This window comes from Notolabrus celidotus, chromosome 13, assembly GCF_009762535.1.
Source record: "Notolabrus celidotus isolate fNotCel1 chromosome 13, fNotCel1.pri, whole genome shotgun sequence".
In the NCBI taxonomy this organism is placed as follows: domain Eukaryota; kingdom Metazoa; phylum Chordata; class Actinopteri; order Labriformes; family Labridae; genus Notolabrus; species Notolabrus celidotus.
In genome coordinates this window covers 7,876,847-7,901,882 of record NC_048284.1, presented here as the reverse complement: position 1 = coordinate 7,901,882, position 25,036 = coordinate 7,876,847, and the positions used below count along the sequence as shown (strand labels likewise).

The following is a 25,036-nucleotide window of genomic DNA, read 5'->3' as shown; positions in this document are numbered from 1 at the left end:
CTGATTATATGAAAAAGATCTTTATGAGCTGCTGGACTGTACCACAGTGCAGTCGTAATTCCTCATGGAAGGAGTTGAGTTCCTCCTGGATCTCCTCAGGACAGGGGCAGTCCTCCCCGGCGCTGAAATTCAACAGGATGTTGATCTGCAAGGGAGCGGACACACAGAAAGTTAAAGCAGCAATAGAGTGAGGAAGGGAATACAAAAATGTGTTGTCACAGAGCGGGAAGGAGGAAAGAAGGGAGGCAGAAATAAGCGAATAAAAAAAAGCACACAAGCGTGAGGGAGGAATAGAAGGATGGCACACGGGGAGGAAAGCGCCATTGTTATTCTGAGTCGCACTCAACAGCAGAAACACTCATGTGGTCTCCTGCAGTGAGTCTCAGATGAGCTGTTCAGATAGATCAGTGATTGATGCAGAGCGAAACAGTCCCTCTGTTGATTATTAAACCTTTACAGTCAGTTGAGATCACATAACCCAGATTAATTAATCCAAATAGGTCCGATCTGCAGTGTTTGCTGTATGTGTTCAGCTAAAACAAACTAAATATACATGAGATACCTCCAAAGGCTGAGTCCAGTTTAGGCGATTCAGATCTATTTCAGGCAGAGCTTTTTAATAAACCATGGAGGCAACATACAGCAATCTTGGAGAGTGCTGCCTTCAGTGTACACCTGCTGCTGACCACAACCGTACTTCTTTTTCAGGGATCAGAGCGTACATGTGCTTATCTGTAAGGTTTCTCGGCTCAGACGAAGTGCAATTAAAATCTCCTGGAAGCTTTGCAGCCGTGCAGATCTGAACGTTCCTCTGACTCTCTGAGCCGCTGCTGCTGTGCTGGAGGTAGAGCTCTACTCAGCACAAAAGCGTCTGATCTGAAAACAAACAGAGAAGAGAGACGACCAGGACTGTCTGGCTAATGGGCATGAGGAATAATGTAGCAGCTCCGGCTGTGAGACACCCTGAGAGAGGGAGGTGGATGTTAAAAGGGGGCCTACTCATTAGGATCTGAGCCCCTGGCACTTCAGTGAGCTGACGCAGTCATTACACACAGAGCTGAGAAATACTGAGTCACAAAGCAGCAAGATCACAGGGTCTCAATAAATATTTCAGCTGCTTCTATATCTGTGCTGCGTGTGATTTAAAACTGTGGAAAGTAGGACTTTAACATGTCTTTAAGGGGAATCACTGGATTATGATCAGTGTTCTGATAATGTCATATCATTTACAGCAAATACTGAACACATGACATGAGAGTGGAGGTCGATCCCTAATTAGGTTAGAGCGAAATACAAGATATGCTGATTAGGTCTTTAGCAGAAGTGTATCAACTTAGACTGTAGAAAACATGGATGTAGTCTCAGTGACATCGTTAGTTTCTAAGGAGCCATTTTGAAGTCCATAGATGGTGATAGATGGTGGCTGACATATTTGAAATGGGACTCTAACTAACTTTCTGCTTGATGAAAAAGAAAGCAGCAAAGAGGTGTAGTTGAGGTCGTAGCCTTGCTTCCTGGCAAGCAGCTACAACACATTTTAAGTGCTGCTCTTGTGCACTGTACCTTTAAGACATACCGTGTTTATAAATGACGTGCATTGTGGAAACCCCAAACACATGTGATTGTCCAGTTTTGGCTAGCTTCACTATTTACAACACTCTCAGCAGCTCCATCGGCCAAGAAACACAGAACAAACCGTCACAACATCCACCTGTTGGTCATATCACCCATTCCTCTAAATCTGTCTGAATATCCCTGACTCTTAGCCCTAATATAATCAAAACAGAGGATTTCTAAACAATATAAATCCCCTGCTCAGTCATGACAAAAAAGAAATGAGGTATAAAGACCAAAATATGTTTCATTCTGGTGTAAGTATGAACATTTTAATATGATCTTTGACAGGCTTTCCTTTGCGTTTGGAGCCAACTTCAAGTGGACATTTTAAGAACTGCATTTGTTGCACTTTCACATTGGCTTAATTTTTTAAACACAGGAGGTTGAGGCTTGATCCTAACGATAGTTGCAAGAAGTTTTGATAAAAAAAATCTGGATTGAAGTTAGAAGAATTTCAGAAACTGTGTATTTAGCAAAAATAAATAATGTTTATGTAATTTTTATGCCAAACAAATAGATCTACTCTTTAAAAAAAACTGTATTTGTTGTTTAATAATGAATCCTGAGAACCATCTGTTACCAGGATTCATATTTCTGTCGATCAAAACAAATAATAAAAGCAACACGGTCCAGTCTGCCCCCAGCATGACCATCACCCCAATGGCCTGGCACAGCGAAACCCGAGTCTGACCTGAGAAAAGTAAAAAAAGGCAGATTGCTTCAACATCTGCTGCTCCAGTGGAGAAACCCACAGAGAGATATTTTAGTCTGAAGGGTTCAGATAGCACAGACTGCTCTGTCTGCTGCTTTAACTTGGTATTTTTATCTCCATCTATGTCCCACTCAGACAGGTCGATTTGTGAAACTGTCAGGTCTGGTGCTTTAAAGCTACCGTAAGGAATTTTTACCATTTTACAGCAATGTGTCTTGATGACCTAAAGAAGCTAACAAGACCATCAGCAACAAGGTTAATCATTTGAATATAGTATTTTTTAGTGCTTGTAATAACTGGGGACAGTAAGAGCGGGATAAAATAAGCAAAAAAAGATGCACTGTTTTGTCCACAGGGGGCGCCAAAGTCAACACAAACCAAAAGTTCCTTATGGGAGCTTTAATTTTTATTTCTAACAACTTGTTCTTGACCCTTGCAAAAAAATTTCAAGTCAAAACAATAAAATAATTGGTTGACACCATCTCTAAAGTTTTCTAGGATGCTTCCTGATCTGTGAATTCTCTCTAAATAAAAAGTTAAACACAGTACAGCATGAGCCCCCCCTTAGGGAGGACTAACAACTCTGTCCTAGTAAATGTCAGCTGCTTGACTCTCAGTGCACAGTTCTCTCCGTCCAAGTTCAATTTAGTCTAACATATGGTTCAATGTACCCTCTGGGAGTGCCAGCTGAAAATAAAGTACAGAAAAAATGAAGCCTAAGAGGCCCTCAGAGAACGACAAAAGGCTGTGCTCCAGCCTGTGCCAGACTGGCCGACTGTGTGCCAGCCAAGGTCAATTATAGTTTCCACCCTAAGGCTCGTTCTTGTTTTCTGTGTCTGTGTAACACTTCAAAGAACTCTGACCATAAATCACATCTCAGACAGGATGTGAACACTTTCTCTTAACACTGCTCTTGGGTCCGTGGTGGAACTGTACCTGCTCATGCGGAGGGGAACGAAACTCTTTAGTCTTCTTGGCGGTGACGGCGGCCGACATGTTGAACGCCAGCATCAGTTCGTTGTAGCGGAACTTCTGGTTGAACTGCAGCTTGGACACGAAGCTGTCGGAGAAGCAGACGATGGACTCGATGCGGTGCTTCAGCTCGCAGTCGCAGAAGTAGTGGAGCAGCTCGCACATCTGAACACAACAGACACAGATTTGATGACGTTAACTCTGCAGTGATGGAAATCGAGAAGTTGTTTGAAGCATTTTTTGATCTAAATCATTAAATTTAATGTTTTTTTGTGAGTTAATAGGAAGAAAAATATAACAGCAATATCTGTTTCCATCTCCATAATGAAAAGCTGCGTTCATTACTTGCAGTGTTACAGAATTGTGGGCGTTTTGTCATTTATGGGATCATTAGCTTTCGACTGCTGCCATCCTTTACCCTCATGAAGACCCTTTTAGTACACGATAAAACATAAGAGCACAGAACTGCTGATAAATGACGACTTATATAATTAAAGGAAGTTAAATTAGTAAGATGGCATATATGTTGATGGAGTATTTTCTATGCAACAGACTAAAAACTGCTGATTTGTGCGGGTGTTTTCATCACCTGGTGTTTGACAGACTCCGGCAGTGACTTCTCCAGCAGACCTTTAACCGGCTGTTTGCCCTCCTTCGTCTCCTCCTCTCCCGACTCCACAGTCTTCTCCTCGTTCTTGCTCACCTCCTCCTTCTCTCCCGCCCCCTCGTCCCCTTTACCCTCCTCGCCCTCCTTAGCCTCTCCGAACACGTTGGGGTCGATCAGGAGGAGGATCAGCCTCACCTCCTCGCTGGTCAGGACCCCCATGATCAACAGCGTTCCAATCAGCTTCAGGATGGGGACGAACTGGTACTCCACGCTGCCGCCGACGGGGTCTCTGATGTGCGTGCCTCCGCCCTGCACGGCCTCTGTTAGCATGCTGATGGCTTTCTCCTTCAGGGTGCCCAGAGGGATCTGTGGGCTGTAGAGGTACTGGTGGCGCTTGGTGCTGAGGATGCCGACGGGGGAGAAGTTCACCCGAGGCTTGAGGGAGGTGCTCAGGCCCACACCGGGGAGAGAGTGGCGTTTGGATTCGTCTGGGAACAGCTTGATGGAGCGGGTCTCGTCGGTGACGGGGATGATGAACTCGTTGTTCATCATTAGGCGGGCCTCCTTTGCGGTTTCAAGATGGATGCTGATGAGAAGAAGAGGAATCAGTTCAATCATCACACACATCTGGAGGCATTTACCGTGAAACTTTTCAGGAAATAACCGCTCAGTTTGTTGGAGTCTCGGTCTAAAAATATCTTCCCCTAAATGGTAGAAAAGTGAAACTGGTGATTTATTGAACCCCAAAGCCCAAATTACCATAATATTTCTGAGGGCAATGACAGTGTTGTTGATCAATACCAATGACTCAGCAATTACCTGGCTAGCTGCTGAGAAGCTGGATTCCTGAACCATCTCTCTCTGGGGTTCATAGTCCCAGAAACAAACTCCCCACCCACAGGGAGGCTAACAGACTCTACTTTAAATTGCATTTTTGGAAAATAATTGTGGTATGAAGGCACCAGGTGACATTCATTATGTCCAATTTATCTTATTATGTTTGGTTAAATTGAGACTTTATTGATATTATGAGACAAAAAGAGAGATTTAATAACTCTCTGTGCAGGCTGTGTAAATACACCACGGAGGTACATTATGATTTATAATAACTTAACTTCAGCCCTGAGCCCCTAAATGTCTGTGCAACTTTAGGACCTGCCACATCTGTGCAAAACCGTCCATTTCACAAAGCACACAATGAGGTTAAAATGTACCACAGACTGCACTGCAAACAACAAATAGTGCCTCTGTGCCCTGCATTGTTTGTGCATATTTAAATAAGCCTTCACTTCATGCATTCATTTTGGACAAGACTGGCTCCTTTCTATGCAAATAAATCTCATGTCTGATTCACAAACACCATGGGGAAATTTGCTGAGAGTTTATACTTTTATTTATACTTGAGATTATGCTCAAACTCTCCACTGGTCGTGACATCAATTCCACCTCTGCATGACCAAAAAATAGTAAATCTGTAAATAAAGTCTGTTCATATCACTTTGACATTACTAGTATTATTATAATCAGGGATTAAATGAGTACGGGGTTGTCTGTGGCTCAAACCCGGAGCCGTGAGGCACAGTTTTTTTTTTTCTAATTTAACGAGGTGCTCTTGCTAATTTGCTCCAGAAAGAAAGCTTTGTTATAAATAATGGAGTTTCTAACACATCTGCATGAATCAACTTCATAATAGACAGATAAAAAGGGTCCCCTTCTCATTAAGATGATGCCAACAGCTCATCTCTTAAATCAGACACAAAACAGAGCAAACAGCACAGAGCTGCAGAACTTTATAGGCGTGTTTGTGCTTGAATACCATGAGGGCAGAATGCTTAGTGAATTGGATGCTGAGATGGAGCAGATAGTGGGACGTAAGTAGTGTGGAATTCTTGGTGCAACCCATTCCGAGTGAATTACCTCTTCAGTGTGCTGCCCCACCACTTGGAGATACTATTGGTAGGAATGGTGTAAAAAACATTACTTTTTTTCTGCTGGGTTTGGAGAAAAGGTCATAATACCCATCGGTACTCATCGGTAAGTGGAGTAATTTGAGACTATTGTGAAATCTCTGCGTGTTTCAATGCCTTTGTATGAAGCAATGTTATTATTCCCCTCGTTCCCGTTATGATGGACCAATCAGAGCTAATCTCCAATCATCTGTCCTGATTGGTTAAGGGGCGGCCCCTACTACATCCTCCGATTGGTTATGAGTCCAGCACTACCATGACTGCACACGCCGATCTGTGTTGGGGGCTAAGAGGAAATCTGGTTGGAAGGGATAGTGTTGACATTCGAAGTCCCTCTCTCTGAACAGATGTTTACTCTGTGACTACCAACAGCAGCTTTAACATTAAATGGCTGACATAATGTTGTTCTTACTCACATCATTGGTCATGACTGCATTCTCAGAAGAATAAGCTATTTAAGTTGGGGTTGCATTGAAGCTGGTCTTATCAAATCTCCAAAGATTTAGTTTCACTGAATGAAAAATAATGACTATGTTCAATTTAATCAAACCACATTTACCACACCTGATGAGGACGTTGTAGAAGCCCTCTCTCAGCATGCCAGAGAGGTATTGGTTGTCGATGGTGTACAGCAGCTGTGATTGGTCCAGGTGGCTGCAGAGGGCGTGAGCCACGCGTGTGTTTCCCAGCACACAGAGGGCGCAGTACAGCTTCAGTGTGTGGTAGTGGAACTTTCTCAGGTCTTCATGCTCTGACAATTCCAGGATGTCCAGGCATCTAAAGGGAGCAGGAGAAGAAAGGGAAACAAGGAGTGTTATTGACACTGCAGCAGTGCCCTGCAGCTGTTTTATCAATGAATAAAGGCAACAAGAGGGTTAAATATCATGATGGTGTGATTTAAGGATCATTTTACAAACAATAAAACCATGGCAGATCCTTCTTTGAATTGAACGGTTTCTCATCCTTATCATCCTATCCAGGGTGTTTCATGCTGAGACGAACAGGGTAATGAATTGAAGGTAATGAATTGCCCTTCATCAGTTATGGGGTGTACTAATCCCTATGTATTTAAACTTAGTGATGAAGAACCTGTCTCATATGCTGACTGACTAATACAACATGTCATTTCAGGTCTGAACCGGTCCTATCCTGCAGATAAAAACATTCAAAGTATGCTCTAAGTCTAGATTACTCTCTCTCCATCACATCCTTTCTGCAGACCTGTTCTCCTCAGGTATATGAACGGCCATCATCTGCAGTGGCTCCAGGCACTGAACCACCCAGCCGTGCCTCTCGCTGACCCGGGCCATCTCCACGCTGAGGAAGGTGTTCGGCATCCGGCTCCAGAGCACGGCCACGATGGTCTGCACGTCCAGGCGGGGCGGGCACTGCGGCACCGGGTTCTTGTGCTCACTCTTGAATATGGCAGAGGAGAGCGGCATCGCATCCTAGAGAGAAGAAAGAGGACGATGGTAAGGTTGCAGAATAAAAATAATATCTAATTCTGACAATAGTTACCAAGCTGTTATTTATGTATGAGAATAAGAAAAATAAGATGAAAATTTATATTTTTTATGATCCACAGCTTAAGCTATTTTATCTTTTAAACTGTTGATGCTGTACAAAAAAACCCACCAAATCACTGTTTCTGTAATGTAAGCTAACCTTTTATCTTGTTTTCCCAAATTCCCCTCCCTGGGATAAATTAAGTATTTCTGATTCTGATTCTGATTCTTGATGGAGACCTGAATATAATGGCTATAATGCTTTCACACCACTTTGATGCAATCAGATTTAGCTTTAGCCAACTGTCAGCTACTATCAGATTAGTGAATGCCAATATAGTGGTGAAAAAAAACCATAATAATTATTGTATTTATTTATGTATGCACATCGTATATTTGTATTATATCATGTAGGCCTAGAAACATGCATTTCCATAATAGTTTATTCTATTCTACTGCTATCTTTAGCAGAGCTGTATACTTAATAAATTACAACAATAACTTTTAATAACAGAAACAGTTAAATTTTGAAAAGTGAGACAAGCCCCATACATTCATCTATGAATCATTGTGACCTATTAACTGTTATGAGCGGATGTGTACCATGCAACAAGCTAACCAACATAATCCAAATAGTTCAAAACTTACTTTGTGTTCTGGTGATAGGACCAGCTTCAAGTGTTATATATAATATAACATGATCAAATAAAATACATATAATATAATATAACATGATAAAATAAAATAAAATAAAATATAATATAATATAATAAAATATACTAAGATGAAATAAAATAAATATAATACAATATAATACAATATGATATAATAAAAAATACTATGATGAAAAAAAAAAAAAATATATATATATATATATGATATGATATGATATGATATGATATGATATGATATGATATGATATGATATGGTATGGTATGATATGATATGATATGATATGATATGATATGATATGATATGATAAGATAAGATAAAATAAGATTAGAGAAGAGACTAACCTTGATCTTGACTAATTCAAACTGGAAGAGGTTTGCACTGGTGGGGCGGACAAACACGGCAGGGAACAGCTTGGTGTTTGGCTCAACCTAGAAGTGAACAAAAGGTAATCAGGATAGATTTATTAGATATTCTAACCAACATACTGTAGGATTCAGTAATGCATAAAATAACAGAAAAGTCCTACAGTGGAGACTGAGTCATATCTGTGGGGGTCTAAACTCATTTTGAAATCTATAAAACCTGTCACATCTAAGCTGTGTATAAACTGCTGTTTTTAACCTGAGTTCAATGAGATCAGTTGATGCACTGATAACAGCCAAAGGCGCAGACAGAAGAGAGGAAAACAAGCTCAGCTCAGGTTCAAAGCCTTCCTTCTTTCAGAGGGCTTGCTCTTCTTTAAAATGCCAATTCACAGCTTAACCAAGGATTGGACAAACAGCTTAAAACAGGAGACAATAAGAGGAATAGAGACAAACACAAGACCTGAATGACAAGAGCTTCCCCAGGTGTCATTTGAGTGTCTAGTCAGGTATTCAATAAGATGAGTTTAAAACCTGGGATCAGCAAGGCGAGACAGGATTTACTGAGCAGATGTCTGTCTCTGTTAAGGGTCTGGTTTTGAAAGCAGATGAGAATTGAGCTGTATAATTTCCGTAAGTGCATTTCTGCAGGTCTTATTTACTGCAGAGAACATTTGTTTGCATTACCTGGAGGGAAGATGGAGTGGGGGATCTTCTTTTTGAGTTTGTGTGGGCAATGCAAATATGTCTGAATGCATTCATCACAAGGTGGTATTTACAGCATAAAGAATTCATAACTTTTCAATCTTTGGGTGCTAAAGTTATGTAGATGAAGTTTGAGAAGTAAACACAACATTCAACTTTTTATCTGTTTTCTTTTTAGCGGATGTAAATACAAAGTGTTCACAGCAGGAGGGAGAAGCAATGAGATGTACTTCTACATTCCCCCAACTGTTAAGCTACACTTTTAATTCACCTGATATGATGTGGGCAGCTCCTTGCCGTTGGCAGTGAAAGATACAAGCCCAGTGGCCAAGTCAATCAGGCAGCCGATCTCCAGGTCAGAGTTGGAGCGGCTGGAGGAAGACGGACCGGCTGCGTCCGCGCCGCACACCATGTAGCAGTTACTCCTCTGCACACTGGAGGAACAGAAGCACAACATGAGCTTTAAGGCTGAGAGAGAGAGCAGGTCAACAAAGGGCTGCTGCACAATATTTCCCCCCAATGTGCTCATCGATCTCTGTTTGACTTGTGACTTTTGCCTCATTCACATTCATTGCTATGCACGGGAGCTCTCTTTTCTATTTACTCTTCTGAATACTGAATAGGGAAAGAGAAAAAGATGGGGAAGTAAAAGTCAATATGTCTGAGTAAATGTCTTTCTAAGGTTAAAGTGTGATTTGTGGGAAAAATGGAGGTGTAGGCTTACTGTTCTGCAGGTCATTTTAATAGCGTTGCTGAAGAGCCATAATAATGAAAATAATTGAGGTTGGCTTCATCGGTGAGTGCCCTCCAGATCACACTCTAATTTGATGACCATGTTTTGTTTGGCAGTAGCTCTTCACAATGCTGGCTTGTCAACCTCTGTAATTGTGTGGCAAACTCGTGACTGACCCCAAATGAACATCACTGGCTCCCTCAAGCTTCCTGTGCAGATCTTAAACTGGCCGAACAATCTGCTAAGTGCTAATAATTACCTCGACATCATACCATGGCTGTGAGCTCAGTACTTATTTTACAGTAAAGATGACTGACCTCCTACCTCTGGTTTTCAACCATACTGTATCTCACTAAGTTTTATGGGCTGTTAAAAACTTTTCTTGGCAGGTGAACATTTTTCAAGATCATTGCGATCCTGATGTTCTCCAGATGACTTTCACAGGTGTGCTGGCTTTGATATCGCCTTTCATGCAAGGTCAAACGCAAATCTTATTATTGAAATGTATTCCTTGTATTTCCATGTCATCACTAAATGGTTTAGGAGTGCATTCAGAGGATGATTGCTCTTTTCTTCTGAGGAAGCCTTAAATATCTGATGAGAACAGTTCTATCATCAAAGAAGGAATGTATATCTTATATTAGATAAACCACTTTAAGGCTGTTTTAAGTTTTTGGTAATGCTGTTTGAAAGTAGAAAAGTCAGAACCCTAAATGTCCTCTAACGTCTTTTAATCTACAAACCGGCAATAGACACGTTTCGGCAAAGAGGGTTCCTTAGCATCAGTTGCTGGTCGGTGCGTTACTCTGCTCAGATTAAAAGACATTACAGAACATTTAGTGTACCAACTTATCTGCTTTAAGTCAGTCTTTGTGTGATAAAGGGATTTTGTTGTTCTTGTCTGGTTTGTCCCTGATAGTAATTTATGTATTGTTGTGAGTATTTGAAGTACCATTGTAGGGGTGCAACGTGACACAAAATTGTTAGGTTTTTAAGTCTTCAGCTTTGAAGTCTTCGGTTTTTCACGTCTCAGTTCAGTACAATAAGGGGAACAAACGCAGCACGTAACATTATCTTCCTTTATGAGGAACTTCAAGAACTTTACGCCACTTTCACGTCTTCCCTTCAATATGGAGACTTTGGATTTGAAATACCTTTAGTTACACACGTATTTGGATCAGTACACATCTGCACTATACTGAGTGCTGTACTCGAATGGTTTGGTAAGAATACATGCACCTTTACACCGCTACCGTTGTATTAGTTCATGTTTAAACAAACATGTTCCACTATTAATCCCCATGGAGGAAATTCAAGTTTTACACTTGATCATGTTACACACATAGGCTTCTATACATACACTTGCGCACAAACAAGCTACTAATGGAGAGATGTCAGAGTGAGGAGGCTGCCATCAACCAGTGCCACCAGAGCAGTTTGGGGTTCGGTGCCTTGCTCAAGAGCACCTCGGCAGTGTCCAGGAAAATGAACCAGCATCTCTGCCGAGACTTGAACCGGTTCCCAAGCCAAGTCCCTATGGACCGAGCTACTGCCGCCTGGACCGAGCTACTGCCGTCCAATGTTCTGTACTAGCTTGAAACCCTTTAGTCCTTTCTTGGAACAGTTTTTAGGTTTCTCTGTCTCATTCCCATAACAGAAGTTTAGCTTTCTACACTTTCTGGTCAAACATAGAGTTGCCCTGCTTTAATGGACAAATGTAATGAATTTCACTTTGAACTCGGCCATCAGTGCACTAACATAATGAGAAAAGTGTGGAAGTAAGAGAGCGAGAGGTAATACAGGGGAATGGAAAAGGTAACTCAAAAAGCATGAGAAGGAAATTCAATTATGAAATCCCATTTCTTTCTGTGTCCTCAAGTTCTTTATACAGAGAGAGTTCAAACTGCAGCTTCGATGTTACATTTGACATTTTGACCTCGCCTGTGTTATTGCGGAGGTCAACATTTTGAGAAAACTTTGATTTAAAATCATGGAACTTTACTTATAAACCAAGTTTTGGTGCAATGCCCTTCAAGCATGCAGATGAACAATAAGGTTGGTATCTAATTTACTCCAAGTGTACTGAGAGGTTTAACATCCACGGACTCTTTCTCTCTAAATGCTTCTCTAGAGTAGGTGGACTTGAATCTTTATTTTGCTTTCCTTAACTGCAGCAAAGTGTCACATCACTCAAACTACCAGAGAACTTTCTTAAAAAGAACCCAAACAAACCTCCCTCTCTCACTCTCACTCTCAGAACCAGACTTCATCTGACAACAATACAACCTCCAGGAGTGACGGTGAACTTTTCTGGTGTAGCCAGCGGTGAGTGATGAACGACTTCTAGCAAAGACTTCATTCTCCTTGTGCTGCATTGTTTACAGTCCAATTAACAACTTGAGAAGTGACCATGTGTTCAGATCAAAGACTGTCTAATTAATGGACGTAGGATCCGCGACATCACCCATCTGTTTCTGAAGCCTATCGTTGGCGGGTGCCATATTGGAAATGCTGAATTCAACCTAACATCTGTTGAGCTAGTGTGAGGTAAAGAGCTAGTGTCTGCCGATCAATCAAGTCAGCCATGTCCTTATTTGCTCAAAACTTGTACGTTTAATATCTTTAAAAATAACAAGTTAGAGAAATGAGCTATTCAGACCTAAACTGTTTGTTGAACCAGGCTGTAAACATGTTTATTATTGCTGCAAAGATCGTCTTTTTTGAATGGGTGTGTATGTGGTTTCCAGTGTTTCTGCAGCCAGCCTCAAGTGGACGCTCAATCAACTGCAGTTTTTAACACTTCCACATGGGCTTTATATTTTAAGATCAGAGGTTGCTGCTTGGTTCAGATCAAAAGCCAGATTAAATCTACTTCACCAGATATGTCTGCAAAATAAAAGCTGTCATTTCTTGGTCCATTACATCCCCCAGGGTAAAGCCTGTTTATCGGTTTGTGGTCAGTCTCAGTTTCACTGTAAATAGCAAGTTACACAGAGGCTCCACTCTGGCTTAGTCAGCATAAACCAAGAAAATAAAGCAATGAACAGGTCTTAAGTATGCCCGTCTGTCCTTCCTGTTGTTTAACTCTATGTTAAATCTGTTTAGATTACACCGTACGATCACAATGCTTCATGATATCCTGTAAAGTCCAGACAGTGGAACAGGAGGGATCGTACCTCTCGTGGACCCGCCCCCTTTCATCACCCAGTGTGACAGTCACGGTTCTCGTCTTGCTGAGGCTGAAGTTCTTGCTGTGGTAGTGATAGTCCGGAGTGACCCAGCCCACCCACACTGAGGCAGGGTCCTGTCCAGCAAACACTCTCACTGAGTGGTAGTACTGCCATAATACACAAAAAAAGATAGGTTGATGTTTGTGTACAGAGAGCAGACATAAACAACTGTATTGTTCAGATGTGTGAGTTTGAAAAGGAAGTGTATTTACAGTTGTGATGCTTCCATAATCAACAGTTCCATCTTCTTTTGGAGGATGGCTGCAGAGACAAAAACACAGCTAAAGGTTAAAAGAGCCACAAAGTGGTCTCAGAGAAAAGGCAGAGATAACAGGCCACTAAAATGTTTTATGGTAGCTTTGATCTGACCTGAGTTTCAGTGACTCGTCCAGTAACTTGTCTGCAGAGTAGAACTCCACGGGCATGCTCAGTTTGCAGTAAACCATGTCGTTGTTGCTGTTCTGTGTGCCAAACGTCTTGTGGGTGACTTTGAGGCAGGGAGGGCTGTCTACTGTCCCGTCGATCCTCGTCACCTGACGAGGTTAAGAGGAGGGATTGAAAACACAAGGAAGATGATCAATAAGTGGCATTAATGTGTCTATCAACATCAGCAGCGTGTGTAATTAGAGCCATGTATGTATGCATAGAGCAGTGTAGAAGCTGGTCAATCATCAGTGGAAGGTCAGCCGTATGATACCGGAGATAAGAGCAGTGGTCAGAATACCAAGGTCAAATATGGATTTATTTTTGAATGGGTTGGCCCAAATCTGGCACTGATTTATGAAGGGGTGGCAGGAACAAAGTGTATCCACACACACCAATGAACAGGATTGATTTCTCCTTTCTGTGTCCACTTATCATATTTACTTTAACCACAAACATCAAATACAAATGTTTTGTTCCTTTATTTAATTGTTTATCTTTAAAAATAAGCTTTAAAAGCTTCTCAGTTTATATCTTCAAGGACCCAAAAGCAAGATGTATATCCAAAGTCCAGATTCCAAGTATGAACCAAACAAAATGTGAAACTCTGAAATGCAAAGAAAGCTACGAGCAGCCTTTTTGCATCGTCGCCCACATTGTTTTTTTATTTATTTTTCATTACTAACATTGTCCCACCTCTGCCATGGCAAATAGCCAATCATAGTTAAGGGTGTGGGTGGCCAGTCCTTTTAAGGCATGTGACCACTCCTCTGGACACGCCCCATGGTTACATACAACTATTTTCATTATTTACATTTTCTACAGCTATTATCTCAGAGCCTTCCTGAGAGCCTTTTATCTGAATTTATCAATTTTTTTATTTTAATTGTATCTTATTTTATTTTAACCGTCCTAAAAAATATATTTTAAAATAACTGTATTCCTTTAGAGTTCTTTCAGGGGAACTCTGTCTTTTAAAATATGTTTTATTTCTTTATCTTGACTTGTGTTATTTTATTAACTGCCTGTTTTATTTTGCTGCCCATGTAAGGCACTTTGTAACTCAGTTTTGAAAAGTGCTCTACAAATAAAATTATTATTTTTATGATTACCATATTGTTGACTCTTTAAGTTACTGTTAACCCTTGCCTGTTTGCATCTGATCAATGAAATCCTGGTGGTAAAATACAAGTTTTGCATTTATTGATTTTTTTTCAGGGCCTTCCAGTATACAGATTTAGTCCAACGAAATGGGATGCATGATTCATATCTCAGATTTAACATTTGAATTGTAGATTCCAAAAATAGAATTTTAAAAAAGCACATAAAAAAGTATGCACCAGACCCTCTAAAATCATTTGCAAATACCAAACACCTCACCAAAGTTACATAAGTACAGAGAGAGAGAGAGAGAGAGAGAGAGAGAGAGAGAGAGAGAGAGAGAGAGAGAGAGAGAGAGAGAGAGAGAGAGAGAGAGAGAGAGTGGACATAACTGGCCGCATAAAATTTCTTAATGCTTATAAAATATAAAAATAAAGTGTTTGCTGTATGTTTTTGTTGATTGTTACTGTTCTGGTTTTTGTTTTGTCATTAACTCTGTAAAACACTTTGAATTGCTCTTTGTATGAATGGTGCTTTATCAATAAACTTGCCTCTCCTTGCCAAACACCTGCAAGTAACAGACACAGGACAATACCTTCAACAAAATAGAGATACTAAAAATGCCTCTTCACCTCAATATGCATGTGGTCCGGTGGTACGATGACAAAGGTCGGAAGGCGCTTGCTGAACCACATGGTGATCTCTCTGTTCATATTGACAGCGAATGGCTCGAAGCCTTCCTGGAGACCACACATGGTGAAGTACTTGAAGGTGCTGGCGTCCTTGCCCAGGTTCATGCGTCCGATCTCAGATATGCCGAGACTGCACACGGGGATGAAACCTGGAGGAAGACAAATATTGACCTTCTTTGATGTGTAATTAATCTTCTAGTCATGCCATCCCTTGTTGCTGCATGAGATGAAAGTAGCTGGAAAAACTCTTCCCCGCACATTTAATTAAGAAGTTATTCTGATGCTTCCCTACCGCTAATGATGTGATCTGCTTCTCTGCCCTCAAGACCCTGATTTAATTAGAGAGGTGACTTTATGACCTCGAAAAAATAAAATCTGAGGACATAAAAAATGCAGATGTGTTATATTTACATAAGATCTAACAAGGTTCATTTTAACACTTTCTATTTACAGCAAGGCTTCAAACTTATATCCATGTCATATATTCATGTACTAAATGTGAACGGTCTATACAACAGAATCTATCAAACATAAACTAAAACAATGAATCTCAATCACTTTACTTTATTCCACTGTGACTCTCCCTCCTGTCTTGTCCTGAAGGACACTTCATTTAAAGAGTAATGGGCCAACGCCACAACGGACCTCATTACAATGCAACATCATTAGCATTTTTGCACTGTTTTTTCCCCCTGATTCCCCTGTGCTCACTGTTAAACAAACCCAGTCATACCTCTAGAGACACTCTGGAGGAAACACACTCAGAATAAATGAATCAAAATGATGAATTGAATTAGAAAGTTTGCTGGAGTGTGCACTGAAGCTCTCACCATCCTCCGTCTCAAAGTCAGCGAAGCCGAGCTCAGAGCCCTTGTTGGTGATCATGAGTTCTCCGTTCAGAGTGAAAATCATGGATTTATCCTCCATGTTGATCATGCAACCGACCACGTCGCCTTTCTTCCAAGGATGTCCAAAGTAGCGGCTCCCTACATGCATACGTCGACCCTTGAAGAGAACAAAAATATACAGTTTGAAGTTTTGATAAGAAAAACTGTTGAAAATGATCAAACTGAAGGAGCTGGAATCAATTAATCCATGCTAATATCTCAAATGCTCTATTAAAGAAATAAAACATGTGTAAAGGATGGAGAAATGTTGCCTGCTCCTGAAGTAACACAGTCAGATATGAACTAAGAAAGCTGTAGTACCCTGTATCCATCGAACACAAAGGCCTGGTCATCAGTTCCCAGCTCCACATCGGGCCTGCAGCCTGGCCTGGCCCATCCGACCCTCATATCACCTCCAGTCAAAGCCTCAAACTCAAAGTACCACTTTCCTGTCTTCACTGCGTATGTCTGCTCCACACGGAAGAGGCGAATGGTCTCCATGCTTTTGTCATCCACTATATGGACAGCTGGGGAAGAGACAAGACAAATATGTAAGGGACAAATATGTAAATGTTAAAGTGAAACCAAGATGGAGGTAGCTATGGATCATTTTAGGTAGAATTTCAGCATTGTGTCTGCTTTTCCTGCAGGATTTGGACTCAGTTTTAGGAATCAGAACTCTTAAATTATCAACTGGTCTTCCTTGTAGATGATGAGACATGTTTATGGGTTTCCTTATCATTAACTGGCCTTTAAATTTCAAGCTCAGCAAAAACAACAATCAAAGCAGGAGTTTTTTAGGGGTCTGTGTTGACATAATATCTTACACTCCTGGTCGGGGGGGTCGATGTCATATCCATATCCAACCATAGTCCTGATGGCCTCCCTCAAGCTGTCTCTGTTTGATTTCTTAGTGCGCTCGTCCAGTAAAGCATACGGCACCAGGCGAGGATTACGCCTGCTCTTCAAATCCTGACACAAACAAGGAAAGTAAAAATTAGATGAGTGAGCATTTAAGCAGTTTAACTACTAGAAGAAGCTCTTCAGGATAGATGAATATCACAGAAGTGGACTGCCAGCTTCTTTGTAAATAGAAAGAGTGATGACTGTTACCTGCTGGATGCCATAGGTCCATCCTTGTTTAATTCTGTCTTTGGCCCACACGTTGTGTGCATTCTCGGCCAGTTTATCAACTAGTACCTCCTGACCTGCATTCAGCTTCACGTCAGAGAGGTCTAGTGGCGCAGGCTTGTAACCGTTAGACATTGCGTAGCTGCAGAGGAAAAAAGGAAAACACTGTTAATCCAGATTGTGTCCAAACTACCAAATAGATAGAGACAATAAAACCAGGTAAAATAGCTTTAAGCTAGATCCATTTATATGAATCTGTGAAAAAATCAATGTACAACACTGTGACTCAACAGATATTTACTAGTGAAGTTATTTCTATCCAGAGCTGTCCTGACAGAATCCCAGAACTTGAAACTTCGATGCAATACTGTTAAAATCACACACTGATTCTCTATACTGAAAAAAAGGACCCCTGGGCACTCAGCCATTGTGCAGAGCTTTAAAGCTCCCTGTCAACAGACTTCAGGTCAAAACAAGTGAAAAACATACTGGGGACATTGTGACATTGCTCTCCCTCTCTCCTCTCCTCTGCTCTGCTCTCAGTCTGTCTTCAACAGATTTAAGCCTCTTACACATTGCAACTTCGCAACAACTACGCCATAACTACTCCCTTGTACTTGATATTGTAATATTAGTGACCCAGTGTGTGATTTCACATCACACTACGGCACTGCACGAGCACTAGAGAGACACGGCTTGTAAACACACACACACGCGCACTGTACTGTTCAGCCTCGCTGGCTCTGATGCTGCACATTGCCACCTTCTTCCCCCCTTTAAGCCTTCATTGCTACATCGGAGAGGCCGAAAGACTTTGCCCCTCCATCATGCATCTGCATTAAACTGCAGAGGAGATGTAACAAGGGAGTTAATAACCTGCTTTGAAATGGTAGTAAGAGCCAATAAATAAATGTAATGGGTGTATCTTTATGAGAGGCCAAAGGGACCTCACTAAATGTCCGAGGTGACATGTTAATGAGAAGTGTTACGAGAGGAGAGGCTGTGATGGAGAGCAGAGCAGAGAGACACACAGCAGGCAAGAAGAAGTGCGACTTCAGGAGTAAACAAACTAAATCAGACACCTTCCTGCGTGTTAGTGTGGAGGTGTTGACGTGTTAATGAGTTCCTTAGAGCCTAACCGACACAAACAACAGGGAAACAATGTATTTATTCTGTATTTGACCACTTTCTTTACTCTACTGGTGCTCTCTCTCTGCACTCTATGCTGACCTCCCTCTCTCTTTTTCACTTGCTCATCTGCAAACAGCAGCTTTAAGTGAAAAATATGACTGCAGGTCTGTTTTTTTTTTATAAGTTCTGGAGCAATCCATACTACCGACTGTAAAACAACAACAAAATTGTTTCATTTTTAAGCATGTGGAATTAAAATGATGAAAGTATAGAAAATATTCACAATTTTATTCCCAACACATCCCATATGATCTTGAGAACCTCCAATGAGTTATTTGTAGGCTATAATAGGCCTAAAATATACCGTTCAGTGTGTATTGGTTGTTTCAGAACCAAGCACTGTTGTAGTTGAGTGACCAAGTCTGAGTCGAGTCGAGTCCGAGTCCGAGTCCGAGTTTGAGTTCGAGTCCGAGTCCTCATTATTTGAGTCTGAGTCTGAGTCGAGTCATCATTATTTGAGTCCGAGTCCGAGTCCGAGTCTGAGTCTGAGTCTGAGTCCAAGTCTGAGTCCGAGTCCGAGTCGAGTCCTCATTATTTGAGTCTGAGTCCAAGTCGAGTCCTCATTGGTAATATTATTTATTACAAGGGGGGCAGCTATTTCATTCCAAACTAATGACTGTTCGATCCTGGACTGACTGTGTGGGACCTTTTGGATGTGTAGGAAACACATTTCTTTCATTATCATTAGTGTTGGAGCTATTTCCACCATTTTGTGTACATAATAATTTTACTTACTTAATCCTCATTTTGATTGTTTGATAGTTTTGCACCTGGATGGGCAGGTAAGAGGCCAACACCAGGAAAAGTGAATGTTTTTTTTACCAGCAGAGGTTCGAGCACGAGGACGCTACAGATTGTTTTGTGAGAAACCTTTTTAGTTGGATAAGACTTCAGAGAAACTGCAGTTTTTCCTGGACATTTAAAATGTGATTGATCCTGTGTTCAATCCGCTCTCCCCCGTGCACCGTGGCCGGTTTGATTTTCAGTTCTGATTTTAGTAAATTGACAAGGTCTGACTGACACTTCAATGAGATTCTGACAAAAACCTGCTGGTGTGTCTTGAGATTCATTTCTGAATGAAGTCACAGCGCTGTGTGCCATGCGTAAATGCACACCTGTAATAAGAAAAATATTTACTTACTCTTTGGGAAGTTTAATTTTCTTCAGATCCTCCTCAGCGTGAACATTAACTTGAGCAACATGGCACCCAAGAGCCAACAGGGTCCTGCAGGTCAAAGAATAATAGAGACTTAGAACACACTGCATATCAATACTCAGCCTCTTTTACTCTTAGTTAGATGAATACATTTCAGCTTTGCATCAGCAGAACAATGAGAGACTGCTCCATTTTAAACACAGCTAATTAGACAATGATGAATCTCCTTGATCAATACTAACGCAGCAAACAGTAGCGAGATACGGCTGTGTGTATACACGGCACTTAGTGAGCATTCTGCTTGGCTTTATTGTCCCGAGCCAAATGTTACAGTGAGATGACTCAGTAGTTGGCCCAAACAAGCTTTGGACCTCAGATTTCCTAAAAATCAATACCGGAATTCACTCAGGAGATGCAAGTCATTACAAGCACTGCTTTAATCTGAGCTATAATCTGCTCCTGCACAACATTCAGCAATTCCGTGAATAAGTAATTGGATTATTTAGCAAACTGTCCCGGCCTTACTTTAGTGTTTCACTGGACATCTGCAGGTTGTAATTCCTTTCTGTTTCAGGCAGCTTGGCGAAATCCACAAGGCAAGGGTGCTGCCTCTTGTTGTCATCCCGAACCTGAGGAGGAAAGCTGCTTTATTATTGTGCTTTTAACATCACAAAAGACAAAGAACTGGAGTTAATGTCTTTTGTTTCATTTGATTATACGCCTGTCAATTACTTATGACAAAAATAGCTCAAAGGAAAATATTATCAAGCGTCTGTGGTCTGTGTTTCAAAAATGTACCAAAACTGGACTGCAGCCAAATGAATCTGCATTAATGGCAGATGTGTTTATGTTTGCTTTTCATGAAGATTAATTCAAGCCTCAGGTGTTGAGTTTTTAGTGGAGCAGAAATTAGCCTGATTCAGCTCAGAGAGGAGAGGAGAGTCACACAGGCAAGAAGAGACTCAGATGTCTGCTGGAGAGTCAACTATTTCCTTTGGATGCTCTGTAAGACTCCAGTGACACTTGCTCTGATCATTTCTGTTCACACAAATGAGATAACATAAGCTGAACAAAATGTAAAGCTGAACAAAGTAAGGCCAGCCTCTTTGATATAAACCAGCGAAGCACGTCCAACTTAATTATCATCCTGCCTGCCAAGTATCTCAGAGGCTTCTGTCTTGGAGTCAATGTCACTCTGAGCTCTTTATGGCTTGTTACAGCAAAATTAAACACCAAGCAGCTGTTTGGACCTAAATGTTGTCCTTAATAAACTGTGGGATCCGGGTTACTCCCCCCCCCCAAGTGGAGCTTTGTCCCAGTCTTAATTAATCTAGATGTCATACTCCTGGAAGCTGAGACACTCATTAAGTTTGTTAAACGGCGTCCGTGTGCTGAGGTTTCAGGGGGAAATTACCCTGTGATAACCACTACAGTACAAAACGAGGCAGTGCGTGTGATCAGACTTTTAAACAGACTCTCAGATCGTTCTGCAGGAAACAGGGAGAGTGATTGACGGTAAAATGACGGCAGAGATGTTGTAAAAGTTAACTGCCTGAGCAATGTGTTTGAGCATCTCACTAAAAATATTACAGGTTTGATCTGATGAGAAAAATGACTCAGACTTACCTGATGGGTCATAAATGGGTCTTGTTGGGTGTTGTTAATCAACATTTTATGTTTACGTACCAGAGGTCTTTCCTGCTCTGACCCATACAACAATAAAACTGTAAAACTGTAAAACTTTGATCAATGCTTCATTTCAAACTGAGACCAAATACTCCAGTCACATAAAAACTTTGGTGAAATCAAAAACTCTTCCTGGGTGTTTTTCAACCACTGATTTATAAATCTTATTATACATTTCCCTTCTCACACTTTGATGCCACTTTAAACTGAGGACAGCATTTTTCTGAGTCTTGAATGCGACACCAGGACTTTGTCTAGGAACAAGCTGCTGTGCTGAACAAGATCGTCCAAAAAAGAAGGACATCTAGATATTAATGTTGGGTCAAAATGGTGGAAACTTGATATGCTTGATAAAAACTTCAAAGCTAAAACACTTTTTATTTTTCTACACACCTGACCTGAATGTGAATTTTATGAACTTTGAGATTCAAGGCTGGACTGGGAAAAAAAAAAAACACATCACCTGACACTTTTGGTATCAATCTGAATTTACATAAAACATTTAGAATCTGCAATGTGTCTGGACTTTCAGCATGGAAATTGTAATGTTTTCAGTTTGAAGTATTATTATTTTTTCAATCCAATCCAAAAATACACAAGAACAGCTTCACCTTAAGGTTGGGCCCCTTCAAGAATGATACTAGCAAAGCAGTCCCACACACAGTAACCATAGACTGTATAAATAATGGACGTAGTATCTGTGACGTCACCCATCTGTTTCTGAAGCGCTGTTTTGAGGCCAATCGGTGGCGTCAGCAATATTGGAAATGTTGAAAGGCTTTGAGCCTCCTAGCCAACAGCTAAAGTGTTCCCGCCTGTCAATCAAGTCAGCTGTGCCTCTCATAATGGAAAACTCAGATCCAGAAATCATGATGTTGTTAATTCAGCAAATATCAGACCTGTATATCTGGTCAAGTAAATCATAATACACTAGGTTTCTCTTTCAAACTCATACTGGTGAAGTTATCCAAAGTGAAGCCTCTGTGTGTTTTACTATCTACTGTTGAACTGACATCTTCTTGAAATGGATGAATGGGCTTCACTCTAGGGAATGTGATGGACCAAAGATGATGACGTTTCCGTTGCAGATGTAAACACTGCCTGGAAAAGGAAGGCTTGGCTGGAAGTCATTAAACACGAACTGCTGGCTGCACTGAAATGCCTGAAAACTTGGCATCTGTTCCCAGAGACATAAAACGCATAGTGTCATCAGCTGATGATCGACTGTGATTGCAAATCGGTTCTGAAGTTGGGAGTAGACCAGCACCTCACAAACCTTCACACTGGGAGCAGGAGAAGGGAAGGGTTGGAGTGGAGCTGGCTCTGCAGGAGGTGTGACTGAGCCAGCAAACTGTCAACATAAAGAATTAACCAATGGGCTGCTGCTGCTGCTTTGTGTACATCAACCCAGCAGGGAAAATGCCCACTATGCCAGATCACAAGCCATGCACTGTTGAGATTTGACATTTCAGCTGTCAACAACTCTGATGACCTGACTCTTCTTCAGATTAATTTATCGTCTGCAAAAGATTTGAAACCTTCACTGGTGCAGCTGTGGCTCAGTGGTAGAGTCGAAGGTTGGGGGTTCGATCCCTGGTCCCACTATCCCAATGCTGAGGTGTCTTTGTGCAAGACACTTAACCCCAAACTGCACCCTGTGGCTGAGCCAGTGGTGTATGAATGGGATTAATTAATACTGATGGGCTCTACATAGCAGCCTCTGCCACCATGATTGTCGTGTGAATGGGTGAATGTGACTGTGATGGGAAAAATACAGACATGATAGTTTGTTATTCTTGTGTTAATCATGAGTTAGCAAGTTACACACACAGAGAGACCTTCTGAGATGTATATATTGTTATCTGCTTGTTTGGCTGAAGGGGAAAGAAGGTGACCACGAAGGGAGAGGTCGTAATAAGCTCTCTGGTTTGTCTCACAGCTTTTGAGTTTGTTGAACGATGAGATCATCTTATACTCTGAAGACGATAAATACCATGCTGAATATTCAGTCTTGGTCAGATGTGCAGACCTTGTCTCGCTTGTCAGATTACTCTGTCAGCTGATCGCTTTGCAAAGCTCATTGAAGGCCTAAATAAAGCTCACAAAGAGTGTTTCATTTTCAGATTTCCACCACCTTGACTTGTAATGTAAAAGCATTTTGAGTGGTCAGAAGATGAGAGAAAGTCCTCTTACACTTTAACAAAGTCTAATCAAACAGTCTTTTTCTCTGTAGCCAGGAGCTGACAGGGCAGTAAACCAAAGCTGTTCCAAACTGCAGTCTTCTACTTCAGAGGACACAAGCCTAAATGGGCCTTTAACATGCATTTAATGCTGGACGGCCTCAGTTGACCTTTGGGTGTATCCAAACACCTCCGCACTGTGTGTGAAATGTTACGACGGGGAGCAGCTTTACCTTGCCATAAGTCCAACCCAGCTCGATCTTGTTCATCCCCCACAGTTCGTGGATGTTTTCTGCCAGCTTGTCCCGGACGTTGTCCAGGTGAGGGGGAAGAGCAATCTGCAGAGGGAGAGGGGAAGCAGATGGTACAGTGAGATGATAAAAAGATGCCACAGGGCCAACAAATGAAAACGCTGCTCGTTGTTTTTTTTTTTGTTCTTTTTTTACTCCTGACTCTGCGTTTCTTAGATTCCTGGGGATTGGAGAAACTTTCACTTTATTTTGTCTTTGTTTCACTGAGGTAGCAAGTGTGATTTTATTTTGCATTTGTGCTTCAGGGTCCACTGAGTGTTATATGAAAGGTGTGTAGCGCTAACTGAATTGAACTCAAATGAGCGATTCATGTAACCACCTGAAGGCTTCACAAACTCAGGACTTCTTTTACTTTCCTAACAATCCCTTTAACAAGCTGGAAACCTACAATAGCTTAAAGACAGCAGTGTTGGATGCAGATGATTACTATTTTTTTTTTTTTTAAAGCTATTTTTTGGGGCATTTTCGCATTCAATTGACAGGACAGCAGAAGAGAGACAGAAAACTTGGGGAGTAGAGAGTAGGGGAAGACATGCAGTAAATGGCTGAGGCAGGAATAGGGTTGCAAAGGTGTTGAAAATTGGATGGGAAGTTAAGCTGGGAAACTTTGGAAATATTCCAAAATTGGAAACTTTCCATGGGAATTAACTGGGAATTGAGGGTAATTTAATGGAAAGGTATCATATCCAAGCATAAATATGTGCTTTGTTATAAGCAGACATCCATTCAAACTAATACAATTTAAACAGATTTATTTGTAAGTAGAACTTTATCAAGTGTTAAATATTTGATTAAACAATCAATGATTTCATTGAAGAACAAAATCATGAATGTTGATTTAAATATTACTCAACCCCCCAACCCAACCCATTCAAAAATGAACAAAAATGCAATCCCAACAAAGTTAAATAAAAATAGTCCCTCTCCCTCCAACATTCACCCAAGTCCCATTCAACATGCAAATAAAAAAGCATCTTCCCTCAAGCTTCTCAAGCCTAGCCTCTGCAGGATTCTGGAAATCCTTGTGCATGTGATGGAGGAATGCACAGTGGGGGGCGCGGTCTCAGTAGCCCTGTAGTAAGCAGTGTGCTATGTGCATGTGATTGAGGAATAGCAAAGATATTAACTATATTTAAGTTCCCTATTAAGAGCCAACCTTCAATTTAGTAAATTCCTTGTTTATTCACATTTAT

At 41.1% G+C, this 25,036-nt stretch overlaps 1 protein-coding gene across 1 annotated transcript in view; it reads right to left on the bottom strand.

Annotated features, from left to right (window-relative positions):
• Positions 1-25,036, bottom strand: part of ryr3 (ryanodine receptor 3) — a 176,071-nt gene that overhangs the window by 80,990 nt on the left and 70,045 nt on the right. The window contains exons 21-38 of the mRNA XM_034699064.1: positions 23,766-23,870; positions 20,192-20,295; positions 19,652-19,735; positions 17,302-17,461; positions 17,016-17,160; positions 16,510-16,715; positions 16,132-16,306; positions 15,242-15,450; positions 13,455-13,618; positions 13,298-13,346; positions 13,032-13,192; positions 9,394-9,556; positions 8,397-8,483; positions 7,097-7,323; positions 6,440-6,652; positions 3,891-4,494; positions 3,266-3,466; positions 43-145 (exon numbers count right to left, since the gene is read on the bottom strand). Of these exons, the coding sequence (XP_034554955.1) occupies positions 43-145; positions 3,266-3,466; positions 3,891-4,494; positions 6,440-6,652; positions 7,097-7,323; positions 8,397-8,483; positions 9,394-9,556; positions 13,032-13,192; positions 13,298-13,346; positions 13,455-13,618; positions 15,242-15,450; positions 16,132-16,306; positions 16,510-16,715; positions 17,016-17,160; positions 17,302-17,461; positions 19,652-19,735; positions 20,192-20,295; positions 23,766-23,870 (3,160 nt within the window). The remainder of the gene's footprint in view (positions 1-42; positions 146-3,265; positions 3,467-3,890; positions 4,495-6,439; positions 6,653-7,096; positions 7,324-8,396; positions 8,484-9,393; positions 9,557-13,031; positions 13,193-13,297; positions 13,347-13,454; positions 13,619-15,241; positions 15,451-16,131; positions 16,307-16,509; positions 16,716-17,015; positions 17,161-17,301; positions 17,462-19,651; positions 19,736-20,191; positions 20,296-23,765; positions 23,871-25,036) is intronic.